The following is a 21,594-nucleotide window of genomic DNA, read 5'->3' as shown; positions in this document are numbered from 1 at the left end:
ATCAAAACAGGACAAGAATCGTTAAGAAATCCCCTTAATATGTCACTTAAATAGCTTGATTAATTTATATCTCTTTATAAACTTTCTATAGTGTCAAAGTTTTTTATATCCTATTTTTTGTTTGAATGAATGAATGAATGAATGGAGAGAGAATCTTATGGGTTTGGAATGATATGAGGGTGAGTAAATTAACAAAATATTTATTTTTATTTTTGGGAGAACCATTCACTAATGTAGAGATACTAAGATAGTATTTAAGATAGAGCGAGCTCTTAAAGGAGAACTCCGGTCAATTTTAACATTGAGCTAAATTTTTCGTAAATTTGGAGTGCTGTCAATACAGAGAACAACGACAAAAATCGGTGTTGCGTACACTTGTTTTATCCTCTTTTTAAAATTTGCACCCTATTGACTTGAATGGGGCAAATTTTAAACCTGCTTTTATTTCTCTTATCATCCTTGATGTGTCATACAAGTGCCCAGCCATGTTGAGTGATTCCTTCAGAGTGAACACGAGTGAATCTGACTGCAGTAGATGTAAAAGATATGAATAAAAATGATGTTATATCAGCCAGCGCACAGACCTGTATTTAGTTCCTGTTTTCGGTCGAAGTCCAAAGTAGTCGAGTGTCGAGTTCACGCGCGTAGGTTTAGTTACCTATGATCACGCTCGTGAACTCGACAATCGACTACTGTGGATGGCGCTGTCATGTGGATGGCACTGCGCTGGCTGATATAACATCATTTTTATTCATATCTTTTACATCTACTGCAGTCAGATGCACTCGTGTTCACTCTGAAGGAATCACTCAACATGGCTGGGCACTTGTATGACACATCAAGGATGATAAGAGAAATAAAAGCAGGTTTAAAATTTGCCCCATTCAAGTCAATAGGGTGCAAATTTTAAAAAGAGGATAACACTGTGTACGCAACACCGATTTTTGTCGTTGTTCTCTGTATTGACAGCACTCCAAATTTACTAAAAATTGAGCTCAATGTTAAAATTGACCGGAGTTCTCCTTTAACGCATTATAGTCCTTCACGTCTATTGCGATCTCAAAATTCTGGCCAGTTGAAAATATCTAGTATATCAAAATCGACTCCTGGCGGTAGATCCTTTTCCTATTTAGCACCAAAACTTTGGAACAGTCTTCCTAACATTGTCCGGAAAGCAGACACACTTTGTCAGTTCAAATCTAGACTAAAAACACATCTCTTTGGCCTAGCATACACAACACATTATAGACTTCTATAATTCAATGACCTGGCAACTGTTCTGTACTGTTCCAAAGAGGAATGGCTTAAATTTTTAATTTTAATTTATAAACCAATGTTTTTTTGTTTTTTTTTTACAAAATATCATAATGCTACTGCCCTGGAATGTCAAACAGTTTCCGACTCATTCAATTGGAATTTACAGTCAAAACTATCCTCACAATAGCAACAATTCAATTCTTAAAAGACATGGGGGCATGGGGTGAGGATCCTGATGATCAAACTCTACAAACGCCCCTGAAATACACTACCACTACCAAGTTTGGGGTCAGTAAGATTTATAAAAAAAAAAAAAAAAAAAAAAAAAAAAAAATGTTTTATTATTTATTTGATAATAATTTAATAATAATTTATTTGATTAAAAATACACCAGTGATGCAACAAAATGCAAATTATTCGAAAGTTCAAAAGAACACGTTTACTAAATGTTTTTTTTTTTGAAGAGTGTAAAAGTCTGTAACTTGATAAATATAATACATTGTTGCTAAATAAATGTATTAATTGATTTTGAACAATGTTACTGATCCCAAACACTAACTGTGTGAATTAAGTTATTATGCCAGATGTATGAGTGGTGTGCATTTATAATATTGATTTAATTGATGGTAACAAGGAGCTGGAGGAAGGCTCTGACCTTGGGTGGTTTGAAGGGGTAGTCTGGTGTGAAAGCGATGTCCAGGAAGAACACTCCTCCCTCATACACTGAACCTGGAGGACCCAGGATAGTGGACCTCCACTCATAAATGTTGTCTCCTTTAGGGCCGGCACTGAAAACAAGCAGAAAGGTTCATTTTCTCAAACAATAGCACAAAGGTGTGTTATATCTGTAGAATTTTAAGCAGCTTTGTCTAGAAATACATCAAAATCGAGCATATAATAATTAATTTTTAACCACATGCAAGCTGTTTTCTGTGAATGTGCGAGAAGAACAGTGAACAGTGCAGCAAATGGAAAAACTATTTATGCTACAAACCAGTGTGTTTATAATTAAGACAATAATATTGGACAAGAGGTTCATTAATGATGAAAAATGTTTGAAACATTGCTTTTCAAATGCACGTTATAAAGGACTCAAACTCACAGTGCTTTCAGATGGAGCAGCATTTACTAGTGATTTGTAGTAACTACAAACTAGTAAATAGTAGTTTGCTTATTGGACAAAAAAAAATCCTCATGTACTAACTAGGGGTGTAACGGTTCACAAAATTCACGGTTCGGTACGACACAGTGGTGTCACGGTTCGGTATGTTTTCGATACAGTAAAAAAAAAATCAAGGAAATTTCTCTGGCATTTCTCCATTTATTTAAAAATATATATGTAGCAGGTTACAGCTGTCTGGCCAAATGGCAATTAATTTGCGGTGCTGTGAGTGGCGCTGGGCAGTTAACAGTGAGCCAACCGCGATGGTAGAGTCCCTATATAAATCGGGACTTTTCTTTTGACAAGCGACGTCATTGACATGCGACTGTTGTCCTGTCTACCTGCCGGCCTATCTGTCTGATGTCTGTCTTGGTCTCCCCCCTTGGTCATCTATTCTGTGGTAGCGTCGCAGGTAGGACTAGCTCTGGTTCTTTTTTTCCACTCCTTTAACTTTGTAACTGGGGCTTTTAGGGAATGTTTTAATTTTAGAAGCCCCGTTGCGGCAGAGGGTGTGCCCGGTTATCGGTGATCAGAGCCTGGGGCCGTGACTCAATGCTATTTATCAAAGGTATGTGACTACAATGAGTAATAGATAAATGTTACTGTAGGATACGTTTATAAGTAGACATTTTTGTGTATTTCAGGAAGAGGCTTTCTAGCCGCCAGTGGGCGACATCAGCGCCGAACATCTGCTGTTTTGCTTACGTTTTTTAATGTCACGATTTGTTCACGGATATAACACGCTAACGTCAACAACTGCGGCTGCCTTTTCACCCGGGACCTAGAATTAGTGGAACCGTGGTTTGCTTAAGTTAATCGGCAGCTTCCTGGTGATCTCTTTCCTCCTGCTATACCGTGAATTAGTTTCATTGAACATCATATAGCCAGTTTCATGGTTTTAAGTGTTGAGTGTTTGATGGACTGACACCAATGACTGTAATTGTTTTGGTCTATATTTTATAGGCTCATTGTTGTTTTGTTTGTTTATTTAGACTCTTGTATGGAGGCCTTTTTCTGCTGCTGATATACAAGAGCGTCATTTCTGATTTATTTTGGGTTGATTATTTATTTGTTTTCATTTGTCTACCCCGACCAAAGATCGCTAACTAGGGGTTAATTCAGAGGGCATTTTTTGCCCCATTGTGCTGGATGGTCTATGATATTTTGGTTGTTTAATTTGTAGTTTGATGTGCGTGATTTAATTGCTACTCATATTTTTAACCCTAGTACCATCTGGGGTTTACCAGTGTATTGCAATTGTTGTGTGTAATTTTGGTTGATTTTCACGTGTTTGTCTTTTGTCCAGGTGCTGAAGACCGCCAGTGGGAGTAGTGTCCCTTGCGGTGGTGGGTCCCGTGGTGTGTGCAGTGGTTGTGTGTGCACCAAGTGTGATCATTTCACTTGTGGTGCGTGGGTGTGAAATTCAGCACGTGTGAGTGGGGTGTTGTGTTATGGATGCTCATTGCTCGGGCCACTAGCCTCCCACTGGTAAGTTTCAGCCCTATCTTCACCTCTTGGTTGTGTGTGTGTGTGTGTGCATTGTGACTAGAGTATATTGTGTGTTTGTTATTTGATTTGGTGTCAAGTACATTCTATTTGCTGTGAAATCTGTATTATATGCTTGGTTGTGAAATGTTGAATCTTTGGAGTGACTCTGGTGTGCATGGCTCCATTGGTTTTACATTTTTATAAAAAGTAAAAAGAGAAATTAATAATAAAAATATATTTTTGTATTCGACCACTGTCTCTGGCTGATCCATTCACGAACCTGAGTGCCTTGTTAGCGAAAAGTCACTAAGTCTTTGGGTGTAAGTCCCATTGTGGCGTAGTCTGCTAGTTGTCTGGGTCTAAGCCCAGTTATATCTATTCCACCTGCCACATAAATATTATTTTTAAATAAGAGCGAGTTTTCCTATATCTTGAAACTTTTAGTTTTCATAAATGGGGGTAATCTTTGAAGGATGAAAAAATAATGTTTTGGTCATCACATTAAAAATAGAATTATATGATAATATTTGAGTTTTGAAGTGCTGGAAAAAGATGTGTGAAGTGACATTTCACTAGTATTCCTGCCAAACTTCCATGGTTACAGTTAGTGTTACTACATTAAATCCATGGTGAATGTTGCCGATTTGTGGACTTAAAGCCTATAACTAGTTCATTCACGGCACAATGTTTCTCCTGGTTTCCACATCAGTGCTGTTTGATCTAATAGAGATCTAAGGTTAATAGTGGAAAAATGTTAATGCTTCTCACTAGATCTCGCAGCGAATTCAAATGCTGAATACAAATGCTTTCTTTACTGGATTTCTTAGCACTGTGTAGTAACAGTGTCGCTTGATCAAGATCGGCTCACGCTGACGCGTTGCACTGACATTGGTCCAAACTGATAAATGGTTCGTGAAGCACGAAATAATGAGTAGCGTTGTTTCTGTTTGCTTGTTGGGCAACGTTGTGTCAGTGCGACTGCTAACAATTTTGGTCGCACCGAATCGTTTGGTTTGTAATGCGTACTAACCGAAAGCCACCTAACGAACGGTTCAATACGAATATGTGTATCGTTACTAAGGGTGTCACGATTTCTATTTTAAATCGAAATCGATCGAAATTAAGTCACAATCTCGATCATCGAATTAAAAAATGGAATCGTCGATGCTGCCACGCCCCCATGTCACGTTCGGTCGGCTTGTCAAGCAGAAAAAAACGCGTGTTGAAATGCTGCGAGTCATGCACACATCGGACGAGAAGCGCCGCGTCTTTGACAACTCGAGGTATCGCACACACCGGACGCGCACTTTCATGTGGCCTGCAATATTATGTTTAAGGACATTATGGAATTAAGATCATGTCTATGTTATGAGGCTACTGTACAACGTTGCTTAGTCTGCACTTTATCTCAGAGAGCGTCCGTTAACTGAATGTATCCTGAAAATCCAATAACATCAGCAATTTTCATTCAACCAGCTGATTTCTGTAAATGAATGTAAAACATGTATATTGCAGCAAAGTCATAACGACGATTTGAGACAAATAAATGTATATAAAATGTATTCATTTATAATAAATGTAATATAAAACTATGTGAATGGCGCTCTCTGGCGCGGCAGGATTAATTTTGAACAAGGTCCTGAGCCGTTGCTGGCGCCGCGGACAGACTGCGAATGGCGCCGCCGGTGTGTGTGTGTGTGTGTTTGTGTGTGTACACTCAGAGAATAAAGTGTTAGAATTTTAAAGACGTGGCTCTGCGCGACGCATAGATTTATCTGTTAAACTGTTTGTTTGTTTGTTTGTTTTGTTGTGAACTTGAATGTCATCTTCTGTGAAGAAGACTGCAGTTACAAAAGAGAAACTAGATCGCAGGTTATTTTGCTTAAGTTTCCAATTGACTGAAGATATAAGTATTGTTACATTATGTTCTTAATAAATGTTTTAAATTTGACAATGTAGTGTGGTACATTGCGAACAAAGGTCAGATATTATGCATAAAAGTTTGGTCTAAAAATGGCATAGCAACCTGTGCTTTTAAAAAAAAAAAAAGTAAAAACCGAGAATCGAATCGAACTGTGACCTTAGAATCGAAAATGTAATCGAATCGAGGATTTGGAGAATCGTGACACCCCTAATCGTTACACCCCTAGTACTAATCTAGAATACTGTCTAACACTTGATGGCTGCACTATCAAGTCTTTGTCGTCGGTTAGGAACCTGGGTGTGCTCTTTGATACCAATCTTTCATTTGAAAGTCACGTGTCTAATATCTGTAAAACTGCATTTTTCCATTTTCAAAAATATATCTAAATTACGTCATATGCTCTCAATGACAGATGCAGAACAGTTAGTTCATGCGTTCATGACATCAAGGCTAGATTATTGTAATGCTATTATGGGTGGTTGCCCGGCACGCTTAATAAACAAACTATAGGTGGTCCAAAACGCAGCAGCTCGAGTTCTTACCAGAACCAGGAGCTATAACCATATTAGCCCGGTTCTGTCAACACTGCATTGGCTCCCTATTAAACATTGTATACATTTTTTTAATATTGCTGAGCACTAAATGGTTTAGCTCCCCAGTACTTGAGCGAGATCCACAGATCAGCAACATTCACCATGGATTTAATGTAGTAACACTAACTGTAACCATGGAAGTTTGGCAGGAATTGTAAAATGCTTGAATGTCAATGTACGTCACATCTTTTTCCAGCACTAAATTTAAAGATGTAGGAAAACTAACACTTCATTCTTTTTTTTTGTAAATTGTATTTTTTTAAATCAAGGAAATTTCTGTCATTTCTTTCTTTTTGATGTATCGAAAACGTACCTAACTGTGACATGTCGTATCGAACCGAACCGTGAATTCAGTGAACTGTTACACCCCTACTTATTACAGATGTTGATCTACCTCAAAGTTTGCTTTGATTGTTCTTTTACACTGCACACATTTTGTAACATTTTATTTAAGTTCGAGAGTTTCTTTAACACTTTATTATCTTAATATAAGACATGAAGATATGAGTTTAAATTTTATTTTTGACTGCTAAAACAAATAGTATAATAACTATAATTTGTTGTTTGCCTTAAAAATGTGGGTTTAAAAAAATATATTAAAAAAAACTTCAAACTTTTCAACTTGTCTTTAAAAAAAGTTATACATTTTTTTTCAATTATCGATACCAAACGATATGAAACAACGTATTGTGATACATTTTTTAGCTATATCGCACAGCCCTATGTATTAGTATATTGCACCCATGCATTAGGTATTAAGTTAAAGCAGCCTAATATACCTCCTGCTGTCTGCTTGTGGCATTGATGATCAATAGTAATCTTGTTTCATCGTAGTAACCTTATTTCCAGTCAAATATACCTCATATATACTGTGAAGATAATTACTCACAAGAGTTTGGTCATATCGCCCACTCATAATCATGTTAGAGCTACACTGTGTAGGAATTACTCCCATCTAGCGGTGAAATTGTATATGACTACCAACTGAATATTACTTTCTAGCCCCTCTCATTCCGATGGCGTTTTAACTCCTACGGTGGCCGTATTATTTTAAATCTGCCGGCAGTCACAAGAAATCTCCCCCTCGCATTCGTCACGGTGCCACTGAGTGTAAAAACGCGAAAGGCGGAGCTTGAATTTCCAGGTATGTCCCTCTTTGGCTAATGCATTTTCAAGATGGAGGCGCAACATGGCTTCCGCCATTCGAGCAGTTCACCCGTATGTATTATAAATGGCAGATTCTACACTTACGAGAATACTTGATTAGTTGGTAGAAGTAATTATACATTAATGAGCACATATAATTTTGAAAGAACAAAGTGGTTTTTGCTAAGAATCAACTTTTAAAAAATTACTCAAGTGTAGCTTTAAGTAATCATGATTACAAAATGACCTATTTTGGGAAAGGAGCCCTACTTTAATATGGTGTTCATCTGCATCTGAGGAGGAATGCAGATGGTTTTTCGATTCCCGTACAAACTAAGACCACGTTTGATGTAAACGTGATATATTTGTTTACAGGAATGAAGGAATTTCATTATTAGCCATACCAAGTGGTGTGGTTTAAGATCTGAGCAGCCGTTACATAATATAGAATAAACACGCTTATATCTTAAAGATAATCAAGCTCAAAACCAGAGGAAGCTCCAAAGACCATTTTACTTCCTGGAACAGAAGGTGAATATTAAAACAGGTGCAAGACAAGCTAAAAGACTATTTTTAAAGGTTAAATTACGGATCTGAAACTTCATAGCAGGAACTTCATTTAGCCTACAGCTTGTATAAAAGTTGCCTAAACATACCTGCCCCTCTGTGTTTTCAGAGCAGTGCAAATAATCTGACCAAAATATATCCTAAAAATAATCTGCAAGGCAAGTTTAGGTTCAAATTTACCCAGCAACAAAACTAAAAAAGAAAAGAAAAAAGATTTAATTAAATTGAATGTAAAACCATTTGTTATAAAGATTCCAATCTGAAATAGATGCAGTTCTTTTGAACTTTCTATTCATTAAAGAATCCTGAAAAAAAAGATGATCACGGTTTCTACAAAAATACTAAGCAGCACAACTGTTTTCAAAATTGATAATAATAAGAAATGTTTGAGCATCAAATTAGCATATTAGAATTAGCATATTAGATATTAGATAAATTACATAATTACATAAATTAGCATATTAGAATTATTTCTAAAGTGATAATATTTCACAATATTACTGTTTGTAGAGCCTTGGTGAGCATAACGGGCTTCAATACAAATCTCTCTAAAATATTTGAATGGTTGTGTATATTTTAGTGTTGTATTGACTGCATGCAGGGCAAATTTATATTGGTGACCACCATATTAGCAGGTTACAGCATTCACAGTGGGAGCAGTGCGGTTCTGTGCAACAGGAGTGTAGGTGCAAACATAGTTTTGCACTGAACCTATTTTTGCTCGTACAAGAACAATAGTGCACTATAAAAATATTTATCAATATGGTTTGTAAAAAAATAATAAAAAAAATTGTGGATAGACATCTACTGCTTATGTGTGATTCGAAACAGACCAAACGCACAGTCTCATGTCCTACTGCTGTATCAAACACCCATCAGCAATGAGCAATAATTACAGCAACATTGACTAAAATTATGGAGACAGGCCATTTAATTTTTTTTTTTGCATTTCCAAATTCCAATCTCCAATTATTTCACATTCAACTGCAAACCTATGCAAAGCAAGTGTTCACCTCTTCACCAAAAGTCCCACTACATGACAACCAAACAAAGAGCAGCTTAACTTCATTATAGAAAATAAATCACTTCACAAGTCTGTCAGATACTAAAGTAGTGAGACCAGAAAACATCTTTCTAACTTCAAGGCTTTACATCTGTTCAAAAGTAAGAGTGACTGCTCTCTTTAATGTAGTTGAAAGTTTGCGTGGCATAACGGGTACAAGCCCCTGAGAACAGCAGCTCTGAAACAGGTTCTGTTTGTCCTACAACAATCTCCGAGCTGACATCAGCTATAAACACGCACACTTGTGTGACAACATCAAAGGTCACAGGATCCTCTGGAGAATTTACAATGCCTACTTTTGATTTGAGACACACACACACGAAAACCAGAGGTCTGATATCTTAGCAGGAAGCGCTATATTCTTCCTCTGTTTATGCGTTTTATTAGCCTGGAAATCCTTGTGCTCTCACGAGAACTCTGGATTTCCAGGGTAGTGTTTTATTGTATTGTTCCTTTTTTTTTTTTTTTTTTGCTAAACCAAACACTATTACTAGGCTGTTGCTCATTCAAGGGTTAATGATCTGATGAACTACAGACATGAACGAAACCTCAAATCACATGGTTTGTTCAACTCTGTAAAGTTGGCATCCCATAAAACAAAAAAGGCCTAATCCCCATCTATGCTATTCATTTGAGCTACGTTTGTGCTGATTTGTGCTGCAAAAATGAACGTGAGGGCTGGCGTAGTGCTTGAGATATTAAACACTATTGTTTTGGTTGTGTACCATCACTCTCCACCCCATGTTGTTCAAATCACTCCAAATAGTTGTGGTGGTTTGTGCAGTTAAAAACACCGTACCGTTTTCCTTCCACTATATAACATAATACGGGAGCTGTAACGTCACTCTCCACATTTAATTTCATTTAAATCACACAAAACTGGTATCATAAGTTTGTGCGTGATTAGTGCTGTTAAAATGAACATTGTATTTGAAATAAATATAATTTGGGGCAGGCACGTCACTCTCCACCCCATGCAGTCCAAATTGCTCCAAAACAGTGCCATTGGTTTGTGCTCAATTTGTGATAAAAAAAAAAAACCTGTAAGCGATAACCTCTTCTTAAATAATTTTCAAAAAACAAAAAAAACTCCACCCCATGTCATCCAAATCGTTCCAAACCGGTGCCATTTATTTCTACTTTTTTCTTTTCTTCATATGACACCCTAAACTAAAAAAAACTGTCGCAAAGGCAAAATTCTAAAGTCTACAGGTTTTCCTAAATGCTGGATAATAAAAAAAAAAAAAATTAAGTTTACAGCTTAAAAAAAAAAAAAAAAAACTTCAGGAGTTTTGCTTGAGGCACTGAATTTTTAATAAATGTATTCATGTTTACCTATAGGATACAGGAAAAGTGCTATTTTCTGTGCTTGGCCGACCCTTTTGGATTCCTGAGTGATTTTATTTTATCTGTCATCTCACATTAGGCTTGCTGTAACAGTCTGTTTTACCAGTGTTACACGCCGTTACCGGTTACATCACTTGCCAAACGCGGCACCATTGCCGTTTTGATTTTTATAGTCAGACACTACAATTAAAAACTGTAAAAAATGCATCTGCACAATTCAGCATGAGCCGAACAAGAGTCACAGCACAGATCAGCAGCAGGAGTTAGAATTCACCTCACTTCGCCTCACTCTTGAGTGACAAGACGATGGCAGAAGATTTAGTTTCAAAGCGAAATGTAAAGCGACTATTTAAGCGAGTTTGTCATTGTACTGCTTTGATGTGTTTTTCCATTAAGAATAATAATGAACCCACCATTTCAAACATTTGCCGCTCCTGAATTGAAGCAAAAGTATAATGCACACTGCCGCATGCGCACTGAACTTCATAATGTACTGGCAAGCGAGGAATAAACTGAAAATGCTCACTCTGCTCCGCTCCATTGGACACGCAATAAAATCGATTTAAAAGCGAGGTGGAAAAAGAGGGAAAAACTCCACCGGGGGTCAGACTGTTATAGCATGCAGGCCTGTTATTGTAACATTTACCTGCCCCAAAAATCACAGTAAAATTAAACAAAACTGTGATTGGTTACTGTACATGTCAGTGACATGGCCTCCTGACTAACTGGTGGTCCTTGGCCAATTGGAGAAGCTATGGAGCCTAGACCTTGTGTCATCAGGCAAAGGCCAAGCTTTGTGATGCACCCAAGCAAACATCTAGCAACAGCCAACAAGTCTATTTGATTTTATGCCCATTTATTAAAAAGCTATTTGAAATCTGTTGCATCTCACAAGTGCACTAACTAGACAAGTGTCATCATTGGCTAGAGCTGTCAGTTGGCTATGATCGGACCCTTTTGTTGCAGACTCAAAACATGAAAGAGCAGCAAGCATCAGTAACGTAGCGTGTGTTTGGCTTTAGCAAACACTGATAATAAATCGGGGGGGGGGTGGGGGGGGGTGGCATGGGATGAGATGTGACTCTCTTACGCCTAAATATAAAAAAGTGAGCAAGTAAAATCATCTAATAAGTATGGACACATGAAAGAACAAAAGAGATTAAGTGTAAACATGCTAACGATGAAGAGTCGTTTAAGACGAGGTGTGTCAGCTGTGCAGTCTGAGTAACCTTCAGATACAGTCACAAAAGACGGTTTACACAATCCATATTGGAACATTTCTGTGGAGTTACAGACATGAGCCTAAAAAAAAACCCAGTATTTGTCCACATCTATAAACATTTGTCACTCATCAAAACATCTCACTAAGCAACAATATGAGACTTCCTCAGAATGACACTGATCAATAACTGTACGCAAGAACAGGGAGGTTTACCACAATCTGTGTATTACACGCAATGAAGTGCGTATCAAATGCACGCAAAAACTGCATATCATATGCATGTTAAAACTCATTTTAGTGTATAAATTGCACGATAAACACTGCGTGCTATTGAGACACTGGCAGCCTGCTGAACTTTCGTCAAGCGTGTCAGAGGTTCTGGGTTCTAATCCGCATTCGTACAGTTTTTTTTTTTTTTTTCTCATCAAAACCGATTATGCTCATCAGTGGTTGTAGATCAAGCAGGGACACGTTTGTGTGCATTATATTTTTTGATTTCACCGGAACAAATAGAAAGTCTCCGCAACGGATTGAAGCGCACGTCCGAGTGAAGACAGTGCGCGAGCCACGAGAGAAAACACTGTATCCGCGCCACTGATCGCAGCGGCAACGAGCACTTTGATCACTTGATTTAAAAAACACATTTCAGCGCTAGATCATCTCTTATTTAACAAACGAATGAAATGAATGCTCTGCTGGTTAACTGGAGATGTTTTATTTATATGTATTGGAACATTCGTGCCGAGATGCCAGGGGGCGGTAAAAAAAAAAAAGTCAGGCACTGAAATTTTCGTTCTTATGCGGTCTCGTTACTACCGTTTACGTCGGAACCGGTTCCCTATTAGCACAGAGTTTCGGTGTCATTCAGAACACAAGTCAAAGTAAGAGTGTTCTTGAACAACAGAACATGGCAAAATCGTTTTTACTCGATTGTACTATTTTAGTGATCGTTGGGAGCCAAAATCAAAATTCAATTAATTGCACAGCCCTAAAACAAAGTGGTGCTTGCTTACCATTTTGAATATCAATCATATTGATCACTTTCTTCATTCCAGGCAGATCATGTTATGGAAATATCTGCATATTGGAATGATCAGGTAAGATGACAAAATTAGAACAGCCTTCTGTTTGTGCTGTCTTGGCTTCTTTGCTCACTTTCGCTTTTATTGCTGTGCTCTGAATTGCTCGCTAAACATGCGACATGCTGAATAGGCCGAACTCCCGCCAACGTGTGGAACACATGTCAAAAACAAGCCTGACAGAAACTCACCGATAGCCAACCATTGGCTTCGTGTGTCACGGCCCTTAGTGATAAATCCTTGTCTGACGATGGAGATTACCACAAACTGACCTGAGAATCACTCTCCTTAATAGTATTTCCGCAATCATGTCATGTGTTTTCTATCAGCTGTTTAGAATCTGAACAGTCTATGCCAGCTTAATGAATAAATCCCTCTTCTGATCTAATCAGTCAAATGTGTTCACCAAAAGATTGGAAATTGTCCAGAAATTTGATTCATTCGGACAGTTCACTCACGAGTCACGCACAGAATCGTTTGCAGCGGTTCCGCACGGCGAAATTGTAACAGGATCATTTACAGCAGTGTTTCTTAATTCCAGTCCCAGGGAGCCACCTATCAGAAAGTTTTAGATGTCTCACTAATTAAAACACCCGATTCAACACCAGCTTCTTAGTAGGGCTGGGACGATACACCCATCTCCCGATTCGATACTATCACGATACTTGGGTGCCGATACGATATGTATAGCGATGCAAATGTTTTAAGAATTGAGATTCTACAAGTATTGAAATGTATTTTTATTTTTACACTAGACCGTGGGGAAAAGCTAAATCATACACGATGTATAAGACGAGTCATATTTTCAAAAACAATTCATCACATCTTTGAGTTTTATTTCAGAAGCATCACACAGTACTAACATTCTCTTGAATAAATAATTCAATAACAAATAAATGTAACAGTCACTTGTCGCTACCTAGTGGCGAAACAATGTAATCGATAAATGCATTATTTTAACCACTTAGTTTCCATCAAAAGATGATTTACTGTATTTTGATCGCCACCGTAGACATCAGTGTATTTGAACTCTGGTATCACAGAAATAAAGATACTATGAGGTTGAATAGACTGTTTATTAGGCCGTTTCATGACAACTCTCTGGGTCTGCGGCAGCGCCGCCACCAACACAGATTTGAATGTTGCGATATGATTTTGTCAAAGGTTTAATACTAATAGACAAACGAATTGGAAGATTGCGTGGGTGTTTGAATTGAGATCACAGTCTTTTAAAGATTAATCGAGCAACTCTATTGTCTCATCTCTCTCTCAGCATGCGTGTAGCGCAAGGGCTTTTCAGCGCATTCAGTCTCATATCACTTCCACGCATCCTGGGACATTACGTCACTAGTAAACACTCCTAGATAACGACATTTCATCCTCTGTTGGAACAAAAGTGGCTAACTTCTGTCAACCTCATCTATAAGCAAGGACAAAAGTAAAGCAATTTAATTTGAATTAATATCGATTATGGAATTTAAAAAATATATTTTAAAATAGTTTTTTTTTTAAACGCGATAGGTGAATACATTTTTTTTCTCCCAGCCCTACTTCTTAGTGTGTTGAATAGGGAGATATCTAAAACGTTATGGGAGGTGGGTTCCAAGGACTGTAGTTGAGAAACACTCCTTTATAGGGTCGAGAACACAAAGAACGATAGATGAGGTGGATCTCCTACAGTCGCAAAGATTTTAAAACCATTCGACACCGGTGAAGCATCTCTTTACCTTGCATGCAGATTGGGAACGACTTCACATAAATTGCAATTAGCTGCAGTATGAAGACCACAACGTAATTTGGGGAGGAGTGAACATCTAATCTTTCAAATAACTGCTGGAGGATAAAAGCAGTTGATCACCTTGTTCTGGCATCAGCTGTTTTGGCATCCCTCCACCTCCCCAACTCCACCAACATAATTTAGCAGCCATATCACACTGTAGCCTAAGACTGGTTGCCCACTGAACCTAAGCAAGGCTGAGTCTGTTTAGTACCTGGATGGGAGACCTCCTGAGAAAACCAGGTTGCTGCTGGAAGAGGTGTTAGTGAGGCCAGCAGGGGGTGCTCACCCTGTGGTCTGTGTGGGTCCTAACGCCCCAGTGTAGTGATCGGGACACTATACTGTCAAAGAGCACCGTCCTTCGGATGAGACGTAAAACCGAGGTCCTGACTCTCTGTGGTCATTAAAAATCCCATGGCACTTCTCGTAAAGAGTAGGGGTGTAACCCCGGTGTCCTGGCCACATTCCCTCCAATGGCCCTCGCCAATCATGCCCTCCTTATACTTATAATCCCCATCCACTGAATTGGCTCTATCACTCTCTCTCCACCTGTATCTATCTGGTGAACGCACTGGCGCCGTTGTACTGTGGCTGCTGTCGCATCATCCAAGTGGATGCTGCACACTGGTGGTGGTTGAGGAGATATGACTGTAAAGCGCTTTGGGTGTACAGTAGTACATATGAAAAGCGCTATATAAATGCCTCATTCATTCATTCTAGGCATCTTGCTAGTTGCTACTATACTCATCCTAGCATTAGTAGTTCCACTGGGGGGTATATCTAAGCTTGAGTTGAAGCTGCCTCCGAGCGCCTCCATTGCCAAATAAGTTTAACCTTATTATCTTAAAGATCATATCGTCAAAAGAACTTGTGAAATAGTATAAAAAATATAGTATAAGGCACTTTTTTTATAAAGGAGAGCCTGTGACCCAGTACTAATGAAAGGCTAAAATCCCCCTGCATTACCCAAAGCATCGAAATTATAATAGCACATCCATTTCCTCTTAACAACATTGCCAACACCATATCAATATCATTATCATACAACAGAGATTTACATTTATGCATTTAGCAGATGCTCTAAGCGACTTACAAAAATGGAACAAGCGCAACTTGTCAAGAGGCAACAAGATAATCAGAGATAATATAATGATACCACACTCTCTGTTATACTGTGTTTTCTGAAAAAGTCACATAAAGGAGTCACATTTTTTACATTTATTACCAACTTGACCCCACAAAGACAAACACATCAGATACAGCCGTTCTGGTGAGCATATCGTGCTCAGGGGGATAAACTGGAGCTCTATGGGTCAAATATATAACACACTTTCCTGATATTCTACTCTTAGACAAAACAAAATAAAAATTAAGTATCATGCTTATCCCTCACTCTTGAGACAACAACTGTGGGGAAAGGTTTACAGGTTATCTAGAACATAACACTGCTACAGCATCCACCACACGTTGACCTCTATGAATCAGTTGCATTAATGTATTTAGACATGCCATCCACATACAATTAAAGAGCTAGTGGATACACTGCAACAACTACAACCAAGACCAAAGAGTGGTTAAATAGTGGTCACATTATCACTGCTTGCCGAAATTTCAATAGGAATCTGTGCAATTAGGAGTCTAATGGACAAAGTACCCTGAGCAGATTTTGCTCATGTTCAAGACTCATGTTCACAAATTCGCCATCTTCACCAACAAAAATAGTTTGAAAGTGACTTCTGAGCAAGCGGTGCTTCATTTTTGGCCAACAAAATCTTTCTTATGTGACCGCACCTCTATTTGCTGTAAAAAATCTGTTTGTTGCGTCTGGTTCTTTAATCAAGCATGATCCAAACATTGATACCCACTAATGCAAGTGGAGAATTTCAAATAAAACCAAAACATTTCCTTACCTGCAGTTTGGTGGGGGGTCCAACATGATGTCAGCTAGCTCTTTCTGAATCCTGAAAGAAGACATTAAAGCTGTGAAACCTGTTGTCTGAAAAAAAAAAAAAAAAAAACCTGCCTAAGACGACGTGACGGCGTTCAAATCCTTCATCTGGTCGGCTTTCGAAGGCAGCATAATTGTATCATAGGCTGCCTCTGCTATCCCACAATCCTATGTGTGTGCGGTAACATGGTTGATGAAAGGATAAAAATGGCATCTTATGACAGGCCTGTAACAACCTTTGACAATAATAAGGTAAGGCCAAATTGTCCCCCCTCAATATTAAATATTCTTCATGCCACTCTGCTGCACACATTTATGCACCACTCCACGACAAAAAAGTTTTAGGATGCTTAAAACATGAAAGACGTCATTTTAGTATTGATGGTCTAACAACACCCGTCATTGTCAAAATAATTGAGGCTGCAAATCAAAGGCTGCAAAGCCAAACATGAGTTCCAGCACGACTCTTGTTTTAATGGACAACTGTTTTATGATAGAAATATTATACGACAGACAGCAAAAGTCAAGCAAATTACTCACTTTTTTTTTGTCTAAAATTGCAATTTTAAATATTTACTACATTTTAAGTTATTGGTGTCCAAACTCGGTCCTGGAGGGCCACTGTCCTGTAGAGTTTAGCTCCAACTTGCCTCAGCACACCTGACTGGATATTTCTAGTATGGCTAGTAAGACCTTGACTAGCTGGTTCAGGTGTGTTTAATTGGGGTTGAAGTTAGAACAGTGAACTAGGAACACACCCCTGTTTTAAGCGATTTATGTAGTTCATAACCAAGGGTACGTTTACACGACAACAATATGCTTAAAACAAAGAAGTTTTTTCTTTGAGATTTCACATACAGACGACAACATTGTCAAAACGATTCCCATTTCCTCATATCCGCGAAAACGACTAAAAACCCTGTATTCTGCAGCCAGGCCATTAGATGGCGATGAAACACTATAGATACATATGCATGACGTCATCGTCTTCAGAGATTCGCATTTTGTTGTCTACACGAGACCGTTTTCAAAAACCTCCACTTTGAAACCAGTGTTCAAATGTTTGCGTTTTCAGGCACCCCAAACGCTGTTTTCATGTAAATGAACAAACACTTAATTTTTCAACTTGTGTTTTCATTTCTATTTTGAAACAATCTCTGTAGTTATTAAATATTTGCTTATCTTTAAGGCTCACTTAAATTCGATTGAAATCATTTGACATGATGCTCGTCTGAATCCATCACTGACTACCTTTCACAACTGTTTTGATAACTTTGAGAATGTAAAATCTTTGAAGTGACTCCTGTGAGTTGCAGGAATTTGACTGTTCAGACTGAGATCACATTGCAAAACATCTAGCCTGTATCAGATTTAGTACCACACATGGAAGTGGCCCAAATCGGAATTGAAAAGATTAGGTGCCATGTGGTTTGAGCTGTTCACACTGTTATGAGAAAAATAGATTTAAGTCATATGTGAGCAAACAAAAAGTAAAAAATCAGCTTTGGGCCACATTTGCCTATACACTGAATGTAGTCTAGGAGTGGGACACGGCCCAGATCTGCCCTACACTCATGGGGTCTCCTCACCTCTTGGCGCTGGTGGAGAGGAGTTTGGAGGTCTTGCTCATGTTGGCTTTGTTGTCTCTCTTTTTCCCCAGGTGTGTCTTTCTCCTGCTGCTGATGGGTGGAGGGGGATGAAGAGGATGATGAACTAGAGCTGGCTCGCGAGTCCTCATCCGACATCCCGATCTATGAGAGAGAAAAAACATACAATTCATTGAGAAAAATTATGTTAAAAAAACAAAAACAAAACAACTGAATAGAACAACGTATCTACGCAAAGATGTAACAATGTGTAACGATGCGATGGTGTGAAATACCATGTATCAAATGTTTCGACGCGGGTTTGACCTTTAACTCCAGATCAACAACACGGCGCGATCCTGCGCGTGATTAACGTTACTCCTCGTTTCATCTCAGAATAACAGTAAAAAACACATCTAAACGTTCAGACGTTAATCCGTCGTTTGTGTTTGTGTTTGATCCAACGCTGAATCTAATCGAACCGAATCCGTAGGCTACACGCGATCAATGACACGAGATTAAACCGAAGGAAGTCAAACACAAACACGCATCAATGTTGAGTTCACCAAACTCCAACTTTATCCCGTCCCACAAATCCGGTGAATAGATATGGTAAAAACACAGTAATTGTGTCGTCACAACTATAGGGTCGTAGTTGCCTGAGCTCAATCTTCATTTAACATTGATGGGTAATTGTTTCTGACCCGTACAATACAGGCGAGAAATAAGGCATCCTAACGCACCACCGACGTAAACATGATAGAAATGTGAAGTATATTGTAAGGTTTAAAGGGTTGTGTACCTCTCTTTGTGTCGGTGTGTGTCCGTGGACGCGCGTGTCTCTCAGAGCGGAAGTGCTGCTGCAGAGAGAGAGAGCGAGCGAGCGAGCGAGCAAGCGAGAGAGAGAGAGAGAGAGAGAGAGAGAGAGAGAGAAGTCTCTCAAACGACAACACGGAATTTCTCAAACCACTCCAACCTATTTTTTTATGTTTTATTTTTTTAATGTTACAACGTTCGTTCCAGAGAACACACACATACATATCTTTCTTTATTATCAATTAGCTTAATTATTGTGTGGTAGCCTACTTATTGTATATGGTTATTCTGTAGGCCTGTTGATCACATTGGTTGTTTATTAGGTAGGCTATTACTCGTTTATTTGCTCTGTTGTTACTTTATAAAACTTAATTTACACAATACTTACTGTACACTCAGGTTCAATAAATACTACCACACAATAATTAAGCTAATAAATAAAGATATGTATGGTGGAAATACACAAAAAGACTAGTTGACTGACACAAAGGCAAAGCCTAGATCTCCACGGTCTGCACACTAATCTTAATACAAACTCTTACATTATCAATTCCCAGTCTAAGTTGATAAAAGAATATTAAAAACTAAACCAAAAATATTAAAGTCACAGATGCATTATAAACCAAAGGACATTGTAAAGTCATTTAGTTGAACATCCATCTAATGACTAGAAATGCTTGTCACAATCACATGACCACTGTATAAATTGCACACAGGAAAGCAGACACAGGACTTTTTTATTTGTGAAATAAATAAAGTTATCTTTTTTCCAGTTTACTTTAGACGATATCTGTAGTGGATTGCATTTTCGAAAATTTTCCCAAAACGGATCACGTCAGAGGTTCTTAACTGCTCTGCTTTAGGATTCAAATTGTATATTACATCAAGTGACTGTTCAACATGTGTGCTACAGTACCGCACTTGTTTATCATTCAACAATATAGGCCCAATGATTTGTACATTTTATTAAAGATATGAGAATTACTTCCCTTTTAAAAGAGGATGAGCCTATTTATGTTATATGGTCAGTTATGTTGTTTTATTCGCTTTTGCCGTTGTTGACGACCATCAGAACAGACTTGCAATCCACTTTTTTTGTCTTTTAAGAATAGCTTAATTATGGCCTTGTAACTGTCCATGTGGGGGAAAAAAACCTGCCGCTCTGGTGTTATAAGATGAAGATCTGAGGGTCACACTTGTGATGTAATAGTGCAAAATGTGCGGTCAAGTTCCTTCCTTCTTCCAGGCAATGATCGCTGATCTCACCCCCATCATGTGCCATTGTTTTATAGGAAACCCCCTATTATTCCATCTTAGATATTTTCAGAAACAAACACCCTCCTCACATTTGGAAAGGGGAAGGTGAGCTGATCTACTTCCTGTCAGAAATGACTCTCGATGTGGTGTTGCATACTCGATGCATGCAGGCTGAGTGCAGCGTGAGGTCGTGTGGCATACAGGGAAACAGCAGCGTGCAGCGAAAAATCTTTCTGATGTCTTTTATTGATGTGGGCAGATAGTCTGCCTACTGCCTGCTAGCAGACAATCATTATGAGTTACACTCAACAACAGACACCACATATACACTTGTCTTGAAATCAATAAGATATTCTTTACTTGCCATTTACTTGCGTTGTTTTGACTAGAAAGACTTCATACATCGCTAATAGATGTTCTAAAATCACTAGTTATGTTCCCTATTAAACAACGTTTAAAATATTGCTGATTACTTAGAAAGCACTAAATGGTTTAGCTCCGCAGTACTTGAGCGAGCTCTTAACGCATTATAGTCCTTCACGTCTACTGCGATCTCAAAATTCCGGCCAGTTGGTATACCTTAAATATCAAAATCGACTGCCGGCGGTAGATTCTTTTCCTATTTAACACCAAAACTTTGGAACAATCTTCCTAACATTGTCTGGGAAGCAGACACTATCAGTTCAAATCTAGACTAAAAACACATCTCTTTGACCTAGAATTCTCATAACACATTATAGACTTCTATAACAATGTTAGGCTGCATAGTTTAGAACATCCGGGACCGGGAAAACTTCCCATAAATCCTGATGTTCTTGGTACATCATAAGAAGGATGGTGTCTATGCTAATATTAGTCTCTCTGTTTATCCCGAGGTTTACCGCTGTCCGCCGTATCCAGGCCGTATCCAGATCTGATGAAGGACCAGCGCCAGGACACGACGACAACGCAGTCCTGAAGTGTCAACTAGTCTCTCCCCTGTGAAGGCCTCCTTCCCTTCCTCTATACAGGTTATCGATATAATTCCGGTTCGCGTGCACACAGACGCGATAAAAAATTTGGGCGTTCTCGAGACACCAGGCACTTTTTGTGCGGCTGGGCGGCCGGAGCGCGTTAAGGGTTTTCTCTTAGAACAGTGTCGTGTTAGCAGCCCCTAAGTTAATGACTAATGATCTTCGTAACTTCATTGTTACGCTAATTTCTATTATCACTGTAAAGCTGCTTTGAAACAATCCATACTGTTAAAAGCGCTATAAATGGAGACTTGACAATGGAATATTGTCAATGGTCTTACTGCAAACAGTGCAGGCTACTATAGACTTAATATTTCATGTTTACATTGTTGTCATGTTCAATTTAATG

The 21,594-nt window shown here is 38.5% G+C and overlaps 1 protein-coding gene across 1 annotated transcript in view; it reads right to left on the bottom strand.

Annotated features, from left to right (window-relative positions):
- LOC306986691 (ubiquitin-conjugating enzyme E2 E1-like) overlaps positions 1–18,318 on the bottom strand; it is a gene marked incomplete at its 5' end in the record, with an annotated part of 20,672 nt that extends 2,354 nt beyond the window's left edge. Inside the window, 4 exon segments of the mRNA XM_079590168.1 lie at positions 1,913–2,045; positions 16,536–16,586; positions 18,163–18,218; positions 18,220–18,318. Coding sequence (XP_079446294.1) covers positions 1,913–2,045; positions 16,536–16,586; positions 18,163–18,218; positions 18,220–18,318 — 339 coding nt within the window.
- Between the last annotated feature and the right edge of the window lie 3,276 nt (positions 18,319–21,594).

This window comes from Phoxinus phoxinus, assembly GCF_949152265.1.
Source record: "Phoxinus phoxinus genome assembly, chromosome: 19".
Lineage (NCBI taxonomy): Eukaryota > Metazoa > Chordata > Actinopteri > Cypriniformes > Leuciscidae > Phoxinus > Phoxinus phoxinus.
This window is presented reverse-complemented; position numbering and strand designations above follow the sequence as displayed.